The sequence below is a fragment of the Platichthys flesus genome, chromosome 11 (genome assembly GCF_949316205.1).
Source record: "Platichthys flesus chromosome 11, fPlaFle2.1, whole genome shotgun sequence".
In the NCBI taxonomy this organism is placed as follows: Eukaryota; Metazoa; Chordata; class Actinopteri; order Pleuronectiformes; family Pleuronectidae; genus Platichthys; species Platichthys flesus.
Genome location: NC_084955.1, coordinates 2,574,064 through 2,590,580, shown reverse-complemented (window position 1 = coordinate 2,590,580; position 16,517 = coordinate 2,574,064). Strand labels below are relative to the sequence as shown.

Sequence of the window (16,517 nt, the reverse complement as noted above, 5' to 3'; positions counted from 1 at the left end):
TGTTGAGACACATTTAAGATTGTCCTTTTGATAGAACCTTCCAATATTAGATGTAAAGATATTACTGTATCACAATTTTTGCTGAAATTCTTTTCATTTTTCCTCCAGGAACACAGAAGCCCAGTCGTACTTATTAGCTCCCTGCTGTGCTTTTAAACTCAACTTTTGATATGAGTTTTCCTTAAGCAGATTTATCAGAGAAACTGTTTACCTCCACAAAGGGACTAAACATCTCTCACTCTAAGATGGTCTCTCACAGAGAAGACAACTCGTAGGGGAGGGAGGGACACATCTGCCCAGGGGAACATCTTTGACTTGATTTGCACTTGTGCCGAGATAGAATGGATGTTACAAAATAGGAAGTGATCTTTAAAAACATTAACATAAAAAAAAAAAAAAAGAAGCACCTCTTTTTCAGACTGAATCAAATTCTTTAAAGGGTCAGTTTATTCTGATCAAGAAGCTGATGAGGGGGATTTTATTCGATTGAGACCTCTTTTTGATTATTATGGGAATAAAAGAAGCTTTGGAAAAGTCAGAGATTGAGATGGAATTTATTTTTTGCGTATTCTAGAGCATCAAATGTCACTTTCATGCCCAAACAATGCAGTTCTCTTCTCCTCTTTGTCTCCATATTGGCCAAACAGTTTGAACAAGGCTATGCTGAAGGGATGAGCTTGTCTTGTTGTTGACACTCAGTTATGTGTCACTGTTGCTCCAGGCCTCATCAATCCCTGACATCTGTCTCAGTTCAACATGGCCGACCCCCTTCGCTTCCCTTCTCATTCTCCCTTTCTCACTTTCCCCACAATCTCCCTACCTCCCTCTATCCTCCGTTTCTCTCCCTACAGTCACACATGAAAGCCTGTCTGACTTATGTCTGTCAGAGGAACATCGTTCACTGTGAGAACGAGAGCTGAGAGGACAGAGAGAGGAGCCTTCCAGTGAACACACACTCACACATACAGACACAAACACACACACACACACACACACACACACACACACACACACACAAACAGACACACCCACCAGTTCCCACTGCATGGGCCAGAGCGGGTCGTTGAAGGTGAGGGATTGGTCACTCTTCCTCTCCTCAGGGTGCCTGTCAGTTGTATACTCCCTCCTTTGGGAACCTGCAAGCACACACATATCCATAACGTGACTATGGAGGTGTGTGTGTGTATTTGTGTGTGTGTGTATTTTCTGGTCTTGAACTCTGACTTCCGGATGTCCCTGGTCTCCAACCAATGGTGAAAGACCTCCCAGATTTCCCTTTCCTCCAGTGAGGTGGAATGCTGCTGGCAGATTACCATATCATTAGCATATCATTAGCATATCATTGCTGTGGCACAGCTTGTCTTGCTGTCTGAGAATGTGCTATCGGCTCATCAAGGCCTGCACTTCTCTCTCCATATACACTACATGTTAAACTCACTGTTACTCTCTCTCTCTCTCTCTCTCTCTCTCTCTCTCTCTCCTCACATTGTTTCACCCCTCCATATCACTGCCACTCATCTTTTGCTACCTCTTTTTCTCACATATGATGATCAGCTCATTTCATAACATACTGCACAGTATGTATTAAAGAATTCACACATCCCTATCACAATTGTGATTGAGGGATAGATTTTTTCTGACTAATACAATGCTGCACACAAACATGTGTGAACATATTGGTATTAATGAGGATCATTATGGCACATGTATAAGTCCTGAATGCCTCTACTCAGTATATGTGTCTCTCTGTGGTTCAGTACTCTCGGTGAATCAGGTAATTACTGATAAATTAGCCTTCTACACTTTCATTAGGGCCAGATCTTAGCATGTATAGAAGAGATTCCATAATTCTTAAGTCTTATATATGGTGTTGTCAAACCAATGGGAAACTAGCATGGCGATCATTAGAGCTTGCACCTTCCCTAAGTCCCCTTAAATTCAATCAAGCTGCACCAAATTGCACAGACCCAAACACACTGACCAGCAAAGATACATTACAATAAAAGTGACAAAACCGATAATAGTCCCAGCTATCATTTTAACATCCCTCTGTACTGAATTCTGAAAAAACATTGTTTCATTTTATTATTTGTTGTTACACTGGCTACTGATTTTCTACAATATTTGCTCCCATATCTATTTGGAGCCACTATGATAGTGTACACATTGACTCAAAGCTCAAGGACACTATCTAAAGACACTCCCAATTAGACTGAGAACAATTTGGACATGGCGCCTTATTAAAATAAATAATTTGACATTTTGGTTAAATTGAGATGAGAGGATCTATAATTCAATAGGAAGTTACAGACCGGAGAAGGTTACCATAGCTTACCTTAGCATAACGATCGGGGATTACATCCAGCCTGGCTCTAGCTAAAGACTAACATTCACCCTAAAGTAAAACCTCTACTTAACTAATTAACACGTTGTACATAGAGTAAGCAAATACATTTACAATTCGTTAAATAATTTGTTAATTCAAATGATGGAGCATTACATACCCAATGCCAGTTTTAGAAAGAATTGTGAGGAATGAGAAACATTTAAATGTTTCCACGACAAAAATAAAAATGTGATCTTCTATGTATGCGTTTCCTGTTGATTTTGTGTGAAGTTACAACCAGTACTAATACTGTTTTCAATAACTGCACCCTGTGCTTTAATAGAGTTTACTGTGATATAATGAGGCTTTTCCATCCTGCCAAGAAACATGAATTTTGAGATATTTAAAATTGGCACGCAATATTCAACATTGGCAAGCATCAGTTCAGAAATACTGAGAAAGAAACATTAGACTTCAAAAGTTCTTATGGGTCAAGATGTTCATTCTCTCTCTCTCTTTGTCTCTCTGTCTCTGTCTCTCTCTCTCTCTCTCTCTCACACACACACACACACACACACTCACACACACACAAACACATACACACACGCACAAACACACACACACAAGTATCCTTCATCTCCTTTCATTTTATCATCTTTCACTGTCTCTCTGTTACTTTTCTATCATCTTTCAGAGCAAGAGTAACCACTTCGCAGCAAACAAACACACACACTAATAACACGTATTGCACAACAATGTACATATGACTGGTTTCATCAGACAGCTTCATTCTTATAAAGGTCAAAACTACATTTCAAAGAAAGTAAGAAAAAAACATGTGTGGTAAAGAAAGAGAAAAAACTAAAATGCTGTTGTTGCTGATAAATCGTGCCGAGTTAGTAAAGTAAAAGAGGTTACAGGGGAAAAGCAGTTTAGTGAAAACATACTGTGAGCGTTGCTGTGGTCCAGTCCTTTCACAACAGCCCGTTTCTCTCTGTAATGGCTGTACTGCCTCTGGAACCAGTGAACCTGCAGATCACAACACAAATTACTGTAAGGACAACAGGAAATACTGTTGACTTTAGTCAATCGCTAAAATATTTTTCGTTTTTACTTTATAATACAAATACTACAAAGTCACTTTGGTAAGTTTAATAATAATGAAAAGCACAGAGATAATGAAATGTTTTGTTTTAATCCAGTTTTATCTGGTTTGAAAGACAGGGAAATCCGTAGCAGAGGGAGAGTTGGGCATCTTTATGCAGGAGGGTAAAAGGTTTCCTCTTCAATAGTTTAAAGAGCACTTGTTCGCTCTGCTGTTTGTGGTCCGATTGTCCTGGGTTAAAAGCAAAGAAACACTTGCGCCTCATTCTCCTCTGTCCTCAACAACGCACACGCACATGCACATTTCTTTCATAGGCTGCTGCTTGCAGCTTTGATCTGATAAGAGGCTGGTCCTTGTGAAGGTGGGCACACTAAATCAAACAGCAGATCACAGACACATACATATCAGTGTCAGGGCACTATTGTCCTCCTATATCTGAGTGGAAGAGGTTAAAAATAAATACTATTGAGAGGCGGCTGCAGTCTTTTATGTCCTAAAAGCCTGCTAGCTTTATTCTCCCTTCATATTCTTCAATTAGACTCAATTAACAAGAACTTGAAGCTGCTCTGAAGGAGTGGATGTGATACATGTACAGTACTGGAAATTTACTCAAATAAATGTTTACAGTATATTAGGCTGATCATATTGATTATCTTGATTAAAGGAGAGATTAAATACCAAACAGTGTAAGCTCAGTTAAACACTAGTGCATATATACTGGAGACAATCTTTTATTACACATATGGTTTATATACAAAAAAGCAGAGTAAGAGCCAAAGCCTTTCAATTATCAAGCTCCTCTCCTGTGGACTCATCAGTTTCAATTCGGGAGGCAGACACTCTTTCTGTGTTAAAAGTCAACTTAAAACCTTTCTTTCAGATAAAGCCTATAGTTAGAGCTGGTTCAGGTTTGGCTTGGACCTTAGTTCTGCTGTTATAGGTCTAAAATTTCAGGTCACCTGACATTTGGGGCTTCTCTATCATCTTCTCCCTCTTTATAACATTAATTTCTCAATACATATAACTGACTTCACCTCATCCCTTGTGCCTTGTCGTTTGCAGTTCCAAGATCACTGCTGTGGCCACATCGTGGGTCGTGATGGTGGCTCGTAAATTGTGATTGTGGACGATGAATCATGACGGAGGATCGCGTATAGATCGTGTGATGGCAGGTCGTGGTTAGTGATGGTAAATCCTGACAGTGGTGGTGGATTCAGATGGTGGATTGTTAAATAAAATGCCTCCATACTGCTCCTGTGGTGTCATCCAAGTGTCCGTAAGCCCCGGCCTTCATTAATTTGCTACATGTTTTATGGTTAAGGTTAGGTTTAAGAGCCTCCGGAGTTTCTGGAGACTTTCTCCACCTAACCTCCTATAAAGTCCACAGGAACTCAACATGGGAGAACATCTAAAGTTGTTTATGTTTATAACAGTGTGGGAGAGCTCAACCCACATTTGTCTTTAAGGTAAGTTGTTAAACTTACGGCTCTCCCACACTGTCAAACTACTCACACTAGGACTTGGGAAACTTTTGTTTTCCAGCCAGGTATCCAAACCGAACAGTCATTTAGCATAGTATAAAGGTGCGTCTTCTGAAAATGATTCAATTCTGTAACTAAATATTTTGCCTAATCACAGCTGCATTCAGAACTCTCACACAGTTTACAGGCTTTAAGTCCATGGCGCACTGTTTCTCCTGTGAACTCAGTCAGAGTACATTTAGGGTTTTTCTACGAAGAAAATAATGTCCAGTAATGAAAGAGAAACTGTCATGTGCACATACTTTACAATGCAAAATAAGAAAACTAAAAATGGTAAATCATCCTTTATATGTCCTTTAGGAAAATCAGGCCTGTTTTAGACCTGAGGGTTCCTGACCACAGGTCAGCTTGTGCCGATTCTGCCCAGATAATCCTGTGTAATACATTATTAAAACAACATTAAAAAAAAATAGAAATGCCTCCATACTGCTCATGTGGTGTTATCAAAGTCTCCACAACCACCGATATTTAAATCCGACTCCAAACAGTGACATTTACACTGTGTTTTAACCTTAATGCTACCAGTTGAGTTGGAGCCACCCGATCTCGAATTGTAACGATAATCATCTCCGCCTGAGAACTGACCAGGAAGCGTCACCGACTAGATGTTTGTATAACTGCAACTATAACAACAATACAGTTCCAAATCACCCCCAGCTTACTCTGCAAAATATAAAAGTCAATTCTGCCTCCTCAGCCAAGATTAAATAGTGAATGGTCTAGTCTGACCACTCAGAGCGCTTTACGGTACAGTTTAAAAAAATGTTAAATCTGTCATTATGTCTGTGGTCTCCTGAGTTAAAAAAATCGGTCAAGAGTTGAAAATCCTTTATTGTGCAGCAGGCTTAACTTGCAGTAGTTCATACCAGCAGAGATAACAAGGATGTAACTGTGTGTGTGTGTGTGTGTGTGTGTGTGTGTGTGTGTGTGTATGTGTCTACTACCTTGTAAAAACCCTCGAGCCCCTCCTAGAGGAGCAGCCAGGACACGGTGATCAATACACATGATAGGGAGCTAATCGCTCTCTGTCAAACCAGCCCCTGCCAGCTACTAATGGCACACACTCACCAGGGAACGTCTGTAAACCTCTGTGTGTGTGTGTGTGTGTGTGTGTGTGTGTGCGTTTGTGTGTGTGTGTGTGTGTATGTGTGTGTGTGTGTGTGTGTGTGTGTGTGTGTGTGTGTGTGTGTGTGTGTGTGTGTGTGTGCACATGTGTGGGTGTTTGTGGGTGTAGGCGTGGCCTTTAATGGCAGATTGAGACTCTTTAGGGAGTGTTGCTCAAGGTTAGACTCAGGGGACGAGGGGCAATTGACCACACTGTCTGTAACACTGACCCCTCCACTGTCAGCGCATTCATCATCCAGCTGTGACATATAGGCAGCACACACAGACACAAACACACAGACAATGCACACACACCACAAGTGCAACACACATTACACACTCTGTATAAAAAGTGGTGTGTAAATACGCCCAAAAAGTCACCCAACAGAAAAAGATACATAATAAATAGAAGCTAGATGCGTGAAAAAAGATAAAGGCAGGAAATATAAAAAATATTAAAATTTGACAAATCATTTTCCAGCAGTAAGGGAGAAAAAAAGACAATTTGAGCACTTGCATGATAGAATGACTGAGGTAGAACACAAGTGAATGTGTGCAGGAGGAGGAAAGGAAAGACAGTAAGATAGAGGAAGTAAAACTGTATATGTGTAAGTGTGCGTGTGTGTGCATGTGTGTGTGTGTGTGTTTGCGTGCGTGCATGCGTGTGTGCATGTGTGTGTTTAGACATCCCATGATGAATGTGTATGTACTACTATAGAATGGCAGTGCATATTGAAAGAAAATTGTGTGTGTGTGTGTGTGCACACAATACTCCCATGTCTCTACATGAATGAGTGGGTGTGGTGGCTGGCAGGCAGCTGCAGCTGTGTGATATGCACCGGGCTGCACACATATCAACGCTGACATTTTGGGCTTCGCTACCTACCCACAGCCCCTTGGGAAAGCAATGGCGACAGCGGCAGTGGCCACATGCCCCACACACCCCAAGGCTCACCACCGCCCCCCCTCTGCCTGTCATTCCCAACACTGCGTTTCCCTACAAAAGGCCGTCCCAGGGCTGGCCTGGCCTAGCTATCGACCCCAAGCTGGACACGTTACAACATTACGCAAGTATTGAAAACGCCGCAGGACCTCCACTGCCACAAACACCTAGACCCTGATAAACTGGTCCTCAATCCTTCAACCCCACCCACCCACTCTCTGTGTCTTCATTCAATCTCCCATTTCTACATACCACGCTGATAGCCCCGACCACAGGGAGAAAAAAGATAGAGGAGGGGGATTGTGTGTGTGTGTAGCAGCCAACCAGAAGGTTAACAGTGAAACCAACACAGACCCGTTGGAAAAAGAAAAGAAAAAAAACAGTGAGCTCTACAGTGGCAGGCAGTAATAGGAGGGAGGGAGTGACTGCCAAAACGGCATGAATTGAAAGAGAGGAGAAAGATGACAGGCAGATACACTCTGGCCCCTCCTCTAGCCTTCTTCTCGGGCACCTCTTGGCCTCTTCTCCCTTCTCTCCTCCTCACCCCCTCCCCACCGGGGCCCTCTGGTGTGGTGCTCACTCCATTGTGTCAGCCTTCAGAAGTGCTCAGTTTGAGTGGCAGCCCGTCACAGATCAGTTCCCTGCTAAAGCGGCCTGGCAGGCCAGGGTGACGGGCCAGGAAGGGATCTAAGTGGGGTTTATCAGCGCTTCTTAACGCCTCTCCGGCTCCCTGACACAAAAGAGAGTGGGTATTAAACATCTAAAGCAAACCAAAAAGCGTGAAAGCTCCTTATAGGGCCGCGGGATTGCGGATGTGACTAGAGTTTAAAAAAAAAAAAATAGCCAAAGGAGAAATATAAGGGGTGGATAAAAAGAAGAGCACCAAACACAGCAGAGGAGAGGCATAGAGGCAAACTCTAAGGTATTTTTTTTATGTGTGTAGACAGTGGAATGGGGGGGAGACACATCTGTAGCATCAGGATGGAACGTCAGTGAAAACTGGCCTAATAATGCTTTTTACCTGTTGTTTTTTAAGCTAACAAATGCAACAATCTGAAATTATTTATATAAAAAAAATATTGGCAGAAATGATGTATTATCATGGAGGAAATAGTATATTCAAAAAACACATCGACACAGCAGATCATACAGCATGCCATAGTTATCTATCCACGGAAGTTACTACATTTACCGTTAACATTTTAGAAAGCAGAGCAACAACATGTTCCAACAAAATTCTCAGTCGGTGCAATTAAACTGAGTGCAGTTCTGAGACTCATCTTGTGTAGCATCATTTTTCACAACACCATCAGAAGGCCAAACTGTAGCCGTCATGTTACTGACTCATGCCGGTGCGCCGGCTGTGACTGAATACTGTCTGAGTGCTGTGCAGCCGGTCTGACATGCTGTAGTGAGGTGTTTGTCAGTAGGACGGCTCCTGTACTTCAATTTGATTATTACGCCATTTCTCAGAGGTAAGTGGATCCAAAGTAGGCCCTCGCTCTCAGCGAGGAGAGGAAACTTCTCTCTGCTGATGGGTCCACAATAGTCAATGTCATATGTCCTCTGACTTTCAGCTTGAATTCATTGGGCAAATTAACTATTTCCATGTCAACTTCAATTGGCAAAGCAAATGCTTGGAATTTGGCTGCAAACCGTTCTTTATCCAGGGTGTTGAGACATATGCAGCATGTTTGCCATGAGGTCTAACCAACCATGATGTTTTTTGCCTTCGAGCCTGAGGTTGATGGTGTTCAGTTTTACCGTCAGAGATCCAGTTCAAGAGGCCCGTGCTGCTCGTGCTCTTCATGCTCCCCGTGCTTCTCGTGCACCTCGTGCTCCTCGTGCTCCCCATGCTCCCCGTGCTCCCCGTGCTCCTCGTGCTCCCCGTGCTCCTCGTGCTCCTCGTGCTGCTCGTGCTCTTCATGCTCCTCGTGCTCCTCGTGCTCCTTGTTTCTTGTTATCAGAAAAGTTTTTATCTTGGGTAGCAAGTCACTGCAGCACTTTGTTTTGAGTTCAGTTTTGATTTCCTCTTTGGTCTTGAAGTCGTGAATGGCCCATCCTTGTATTACGACCCTTGGCTCAAAGGGAGATCACCATCTGTGAAAGGCTTCCTGGGTTTAGTCAGGTGACTTACACAAAATTAAGCTGGGGTAGTTGCATCTTAAGTCACAGGATTTATGAAACCCGATTGCTGGGCCTTCAACTACGATTTAGTTAGCACACGTTCCAAGCTTGTATATGCATTGATCAACATCAATGTAAATATCCCAGGGTTAGCTGTAGGAGCTCATTTACACCTGTAGTCCCTGAGCAAGAGGAAGATTGAAAGGTATCATACAACAGGAGAAAGAAAGAAGCTTTTTACTAATATTCTTGCTCAGAACATATTAATAAAATTATACTACAATATAAGCATCAATATGATCTGAGAGAACATCAAGACATCAAGGCAAATTTGGGAGCATTTGTACAAATTTGCTTAGATTTTGAATAATATATCTATTTAATTTTAAAAGTGTAGTAATTGGTACAGTTTCTGATAACTATAGGAAGTCTTCAGTCTTCAGAAGATGGTGTGTGTTGCTCTTCTACTATCTTTAAGACAGTACTTAGATTTGGTAGCACAGCATGGTTAAACACTTGTCTTTCACCAAGGCCGAAAAATAAATAAAATCAACTCCTGATTGTTCCATTCCCATTTTTTTGGATTTCTTATTCCAACGATGAGCTAACATTTAATTTACTTGGATAAGAATAATTCAAGAGGAGTTGGAGCCATGCTTGATTGACCTGCTCCTGCTCCTGATGGTTACATCTTCTACTATGAGGAAACTGATCACTTGTTACATTTTTGTTGTTGTTGTTTATATCAGCACAGCTTCAAACCAGGTCTGAGGTGTATGTGTCTGACTTCTCTCAGCGCAGAGAGTTCTGTTGTTCAAGGTTAAAGTGGGTGCGACAATTAGCCGGGGCCTCCAAACGCTAAGTTAACTGTAGGCACCTGTTCATACAAGAAAATAAACATGCACATCAGAAGCCTGGTACATACTGCGAACCGCTGCTTTCTCTACATGTGCATTTAGTGTGTGTAGCACACCAGCAGGGAGTGGGGTGTTCAAGTCAGAAGCTGGCAGGGGTTTATTTTGTGAGACATTTTGTAAAAGGTCAATCAGAGTCACAACTGTGCGTTTGAGGATGAAACTGCATGAGGTATGATGGTTAGGAGAGTTAGGACGAGGGTCACTGAGGAGGGGAGGGGTCTGAAGTAAACAAGGTTCACAGAACGACATGAAAAACACTGAGATAGGATTATAACACAGTCCTGTCTCACTGTCACAACCGTACACAGTTGCGGTTTCCTGTGTGGTTAATTTCTTGGGCGTATGTCCGATGTTAATGTGCATATGTATGTTTGCTGTGTGAGTTCTTGTGTGTTTTTGTGTGTGTAAGTGTGTGTGTGTTGTCTCTTATCCTTGCATGTATATGTTGATCTGTTTTTTTCCACAGCTTTTCTAATTATGTCATTAGCAGTGTGAGTAATACAACAGCTGATTGTTGCTTTGCTGACAGAGGGCAGTGTCGGCTGGGATTACATGGTGGCAAAACCCCCTCCCCCTCCTCTGAGAAACCACCACGGACTTCCATTGTGTGTGTAGCGTGGATGTGTGCATCCATGATTGTGTGTCTCTGCTGTAAAAAATAAGCTGTTGTCATATAGCTCTCCACATGTGAGCCTCAGATCTCCATTCCTATGGACCGCTTTACCGCATCCTGTCTTTGATAGGAGCGACAGTGGCTGCTGCAATACCATTGATTTATGGAGGGTGTCTATTATTCCTGTTTTATGGAACACATAACACAGTCATGAGCTAAAGTAAAACGCTTTACTTTGAGAGGGTTTTTCATTTTGAAGAAATAAATAATAGATCTCATCAACTGTGATGAACAGGTATTTCTGACATTTTGAAATGACTGTGAATTATCTTTTGTTTACCTCGGTTCCACATCATCATCACGATCATAATCTCCCCTTGTTTGACTGTTTTTTGTTTTTCAGGATGGAGTTACTTTAAAAATATTAGATTTCACTTTTAGTTCTTGTAGTTGTCAAAGTGTTTAAATGTATTTGTATTTATTGACGACTATTTAGGCCTAACATATACCACTCTATTACATCAGTAAAAATATCGTGAAAAACATATTATTCGCAGAATGGTCAGGCTCTAATATATTAGTATTTTCAAAATACAGTGGTTATCACATGGCTATTGGTTATTTTATTGACCTAATCCAGCGGGCGTGTCATGTCGCTCAAATGGTCAGTTTCCACTGAAATCACATTAGGGAGGCCAGGCCACGAACATAATGGAGAATGAGCCTGACAGTTCATTTGGACTTTGGAAACAGCAAATAACAACAGGCCCACTTACACTTACAATCGGTCTGGAGCAGGTCAAAGTTTGCTCAATTGGCATTGTTTAGCTCTGTGTTTGTATGTCAGTCAACCAGAAGTGTCTTCATTCCCATTGTAGCCCCAGTGATGCTGATGTGGTGGGAATCTCCTCCCTTTCTGGTCCATCATCTGCCTTCATGCATGTTAAAAGAAAAATATTTTGTGGTGGTCGTCGAATTTAGCAAAAAACGAATTAGTTAAAAGGCTACTTCCTTTAATTGATTTGTGTGATGTTGTTGACTGTGTGATTGTATTATCAAATATAGCCTGTTCAGCCAACCTTGATTAGCACATTGTTATTTTTTCTAAAAAATGTAATATATAAATGTGTGAGAGGTCATTATTACCATCATAAACATTCTCTAATTTTATTTTGTTTCCGTTCTTTCACTCCATTCAGATGATGGATCCTGGGCATCTGTCCTGATGTTCTACACATATAGATTGATGTGATTTTGCCAGAGAACCCTGTTACAAGCTCAAGAACTTACTCAGAATTATAGCAAACACAACAACACTGTCTGCCAAGTGAAGCATTTCTGCAGAGTAACCAGCGGAAACTTAATGTTCCATCCCAGGGTTTGTTTTGAGAGTGTTACTGTAGATAGTGGTGGGGATTTTACCTCAGAAGACAGTTTAAGAAGCAATAAACCAACATTAAGCGACTCCACCTGACATGGTGCCGCAATTAGTGAGCTCTGTAATGTAACCCACCTGCCAAGCAATGCAGAGTACAGTGTGTGGTGCAGAGTGAGAGGCAGTATACAGGTTTGTGGAGACAGAGGTCTGGTCAGAGGTGGGCGGATGGAGCTCAGGCTTTGGCAGCTGGCCAGCTACTGTAGCTTACACACTGTAATTATGCTTGGCAACACACAACCCACAGTAAATACTTCTTCCATAAAGCCATTACAATATTGAGTGTTTCAGCCTAAAAATGCAATTAAAGTGGATTCTGTAAGCCTAATTGATTTAAGAACAAGGAAGTGATTGTCCTATTAAAGAGGATTTTCTATCGGGCTCAACGCAGGGGTGTTAGAGATGTGTTTCCTTGCCTCAGTCTTTCAGCAAACTGGCCCACAAACTTAAACAGGAAGGTTTTTTTCAAAATGCAAGATTGTTTTGTCAGGAGATGCATTATCCAAGTGTGCAATTGTTCATTATCCAATGTGTAATACATTACATTTAAGACTCATTACGAAATGTAGGACGTTTTGGGGGGGCAGTCATTTTCACCTGAAGTTACCATGGTAGAAAATAATTAAAGTTACAGTTTAATGAAACCATGAACCATACATGGAGTCACTGAAGATTGCGCATAAATTAAATTAATTAATCACACGCACACTGATTCAGATGATAAGTCTGAATCAGAAAGTTTGGAGTCCTCTCTCTTTTTTACTTTTTATTGCTCTTGCTCATGTGTTTTGCTGTATCATGTGTGTGTGTGTTTGTGTGTGTGTGTGTGTGTGTGTGTGTGTGTATCTATAAACAGACTGCTGCCTTGTGTGTTTGTATCTGTGTGTCACTAAAAGGACCAGTGTGTTGGGGAAGGGCCAGAGGTCTGGTGAACCCTGGACAGAGGACAGCACCAAGGCCGCTTCTCCGACTGCTCCTCCCGTCCCTCCTCCCTAACCCTGGGCTGTCATGGGATGTCTCAGCGGGTGACGGTTTCCCTAGCAACGGGGGCCCGGTGAGGAGGCAGCATTGTGCGTAGAGAGGCTTGTTGAAGGTGGCGAGGGAGGGAGGGAAGGGAGGGTGGCACAAAGTGATATCGGGTGGAACAGGCACACAAGCTACACAAGCAAGGTAAACAACTTTCAGCCACTACTCACCGCAGGGCTCTGCTTTTCTTTTCTTTTTTTCCCCTTAACGCTAATCAACACAAGACCCTGATTAAAACAGCAACGCCAGCCGAATTAACTGCCATTTGCATATACATGCTGTGTAAAATCAGAACCGACGCCAGAGTGTGAGTTCACCTTGACGTGGCCATGTTAAATGTATCAAACACTCACGTCTAAGTAGCTGAACACTCTGATTTGCTGTAGTCACAAATCCATTTCCCGCTGTGTTACACAGACAGAGCAAGTCAGGCCACGAAAAAAAACGTGCATCTTTATCCACTCCCCAGATCCCATTTTATTGTTGATTTATTGGTACAGTTAAGAAACACTCACCCCTGGTGCAGTCGCAAGTCTGCTCTCAAAGGTGGCTCGGTCAGAGCGCCCCCTGCTGTCTCTCAGGCTGTAAACATCTTCCAGGCTGCCAACCTGTCAGCATGGAGACAGAACGTGTGGCCAGGTTAGAGAAGCCCACACTCTCAGAGTTACACAACGTGACATTTGATACGAGATTTGCTTGGTTGAGTGTCCTTTGCCATTCTAAAGAATAGGAACGCAAAAAATATGCATTTGGTAAATCATGCAAGTGTTTTCATTACTACATAGAGTACAATAAAGGTAGAGTGTTTGGCGTATTCAGCCTAATCACCCAAATTACCCCTTTACACAACATGATTTCAGTGTATCCCCTCTGGCCATCTGTCTTGTGTGGGTTTTTCTGCAAGAGGTGGGCTGAAATCAAATAGCACACAGTTTATCTAACTTCATCCTGGGCTTTTCATTTCCAAGCCTTATAAACTCAATCGTATTGACCACCTGGGAGAGTTAGAACTAACTAAGTGAAATCTACTCTGCAGCAATTGTGTGCAGGGCGCACGATGTGTGTGCATGCAAGTGTGTGTCTGTGTGTGAGTGTGTGTGTGGCCTGCTGATTCTATCTTCCTTCACTTTCATTCTCTCTATTCTCTGTCCCTGAGGTGCATCAGGGCTGAGACTGCAGAGTAAATTGTCCCAAATTGAGTTCCTTCTTGCCGGGAGATACAGGCCACATCCCAACCGTTTAGAGCGAAACAGAGAGAGAGAGGCAGAGAGGGAGCGGTAGAGAGAGAAAACAATCACAGCACACATCACTCGCTTGAAAATCTCCTCTCTAATTTCTCTTTTTACCTTTCTTTTCTACCCACCCTCCCTGTCTATCCCTCTTTTTCTCTCCTCTGCTGATTTCCCTTCTGCTTCTCTTTCTTCTCCCAGCACATTATTCTTCTGCTTCTCCGTCTTTGTATCACTCCCTGTGTGTCATCCCTTGTCTTTGTCTGCTGTGATAGGTATACATCAGGCTTTCCTTGCTCAACTTGGCTTGCTCTTCCCTTTGATGACCCCCCCCCCCTTCCGCTTGTTCTCTTTCCTCTATCTCCTTTCTCTCCTTTCTCCCTCAATGCCAGCCAACCAACGGCAACACCATTTCTCTTCCCTCTCCGCATGCTTTCCTTACTCCTGTTTCTCTCCCAACTGCTCATTCCTCCTTTGCTCTCTCTCATCTCACCTTCCATTGCTCGCTGTACCTGGTGACATGGTACCCATCAGTGTGGACCTCCTGGGTGGAGGAGTCTCGCTCTGACAATAATCACACAGTAAGTTCATAACGCTATAGCAGCCCAGCTGAGCCGAGCTGCGCCAAGTTGAACTGAACTGAGCACACGCATCTCCACAACACTGGCACACTCCATTTAACTCGGCAGGGGGGCTGGCTGGGGCAGGGATGAAGTATGAGACAGGGACAGGGGATGCCAGTGGGTTTTTGGAGATGGGGGCTGCCAGGGGGGTTGGTGATGGAGCAGTGACTGGAAACAGATATGGAAATGGGATGAAAAAAATGGGAATGAAACTGGTGTTGCAGGGGATGTAGAGCGGGTAAGGATTTGGACTTTTGGGTTTGGGATTTTTTTTTATATGCTCATGTGACCATCTCCGCATGGTACTTTCACTGCTTCTCTCCCCTTAGCTTTTAGGGTGTTTTAATACTGGCAGCAGGATGGGAGAAACATCTCTTTAACTAGAGAATTTGAATTTCAAGATACATCTACATCTAACTAACCCGGAACTTTGATTTTACTAAGGGGACAGAATTTGTTTTCCCTGTAGAGATAAACCATCAGGAATATCAACATTCTCCTCAGATGTAGAATATAACAAAAATACAAATTTATATTTAACTAAAATAACAAAATATGAAATAATAATTTCGTGATAGATGAACTTCCTCAGTCATTTGAGTGTAATCCTGTAACATAACAAACACACGTAGATGAACCATGATGACCATAACATCCTTGGCAGAGGTAACTGGGACCATTATAGGTCCTTCTGGGCAGAACCTATTAGACTTTACAAATTGCCCTAACTGTACCAAATCTACAACAAATTCTATGTTTTATTTGTCTTCTTGAATTATGACAAAACCCTTGATACACACTTGAAAAGGTTTTATAAATCTATTGATTGTTGATGTTAAATTCTATAAAGTGTACATCAATGTATGTTTAGTTGCCAAAAGCTCCACAGGATCTTTACTATTTCTCATGCCTATATGTACTCTGGCAAGACCTCAGTTTGAGTGTGTGTGAATGGTTGAGTGGAATAAACTCTTTCAGAAGTCAGGCAGGCTAGTTGTAGCTGTTCAATAATGACATAAAAACAAACACTGAATGGAACGAAATTCTGAACATTATGCAAAATTACAATTGTGGCTCTGATCTTACTGTTACGTCACACTTTCTATGATGCAAATGGTCAACAGAGGTGTTCTTATGGTTGAACGTTTCTGCATATACTCAGGACACAGCCACTGCTGAGAGCAGTCAAAACTGGAGAGCACACAAATACAGAGAATAATTGTGGAGCACCATCAAAAGATAAAACACAGAGCAATGATGTACAGCAGTAGAGACAAGGTCAAGTCTACTTTCCAACAGGACAAATCCAGAGAGATGAAGAGGAGCAAATCTCATTTGAGACAACTGCAGCTGAAGAGTGGATATTCATTGCCATGATGAGTAAGATAGAGGAGACTTGCCGTGACCTTGTTGAATTTGAAAACAAAGCCTTTATTCTCACTCTGAAATTGGACATGGCAAAGAGGAAGCTGAACCAGAGGAAGAAACAACAGGACCTGGGCGAGGAGGCAATCATGAAGAAGAGGGA

At 42.3% G+C, this 16,517-nt stretch overlaps 1 protein-coding gene across 1 annotated transcript in view; it reads right to left on the bottom strand.

The window, feature by feature from the left end:
- Positions 1 to 16,517, bottom strand: part of LOC133964332 (furin-like protease kpc-1) — a 160,555-nt gene that overhangs the window by 131,500 nt on the left and 12,538 nt on the right. Inside the window, exons 2-4 of the mRNA XM_062398353.1 lie at positions 13,653 to 13,745; positions 3,274 to 3,355; positions 1,033 to 1,136 (exon numbers count right to left, since the gene is read on the bottom strand). Of these exons, the coding sequence (XP_062254337.1) occupies positions 1,033 to 1,136; positions 3,274 to 3,355; positions 13,653 to 13,745 (279 nt within the window). The remainder of the gene's footprint in view (positions 1 to 1,032; positions 1,137 to 3,273; positions 3,356 to 13,652; positions 13,746 to 16,517) is intronic.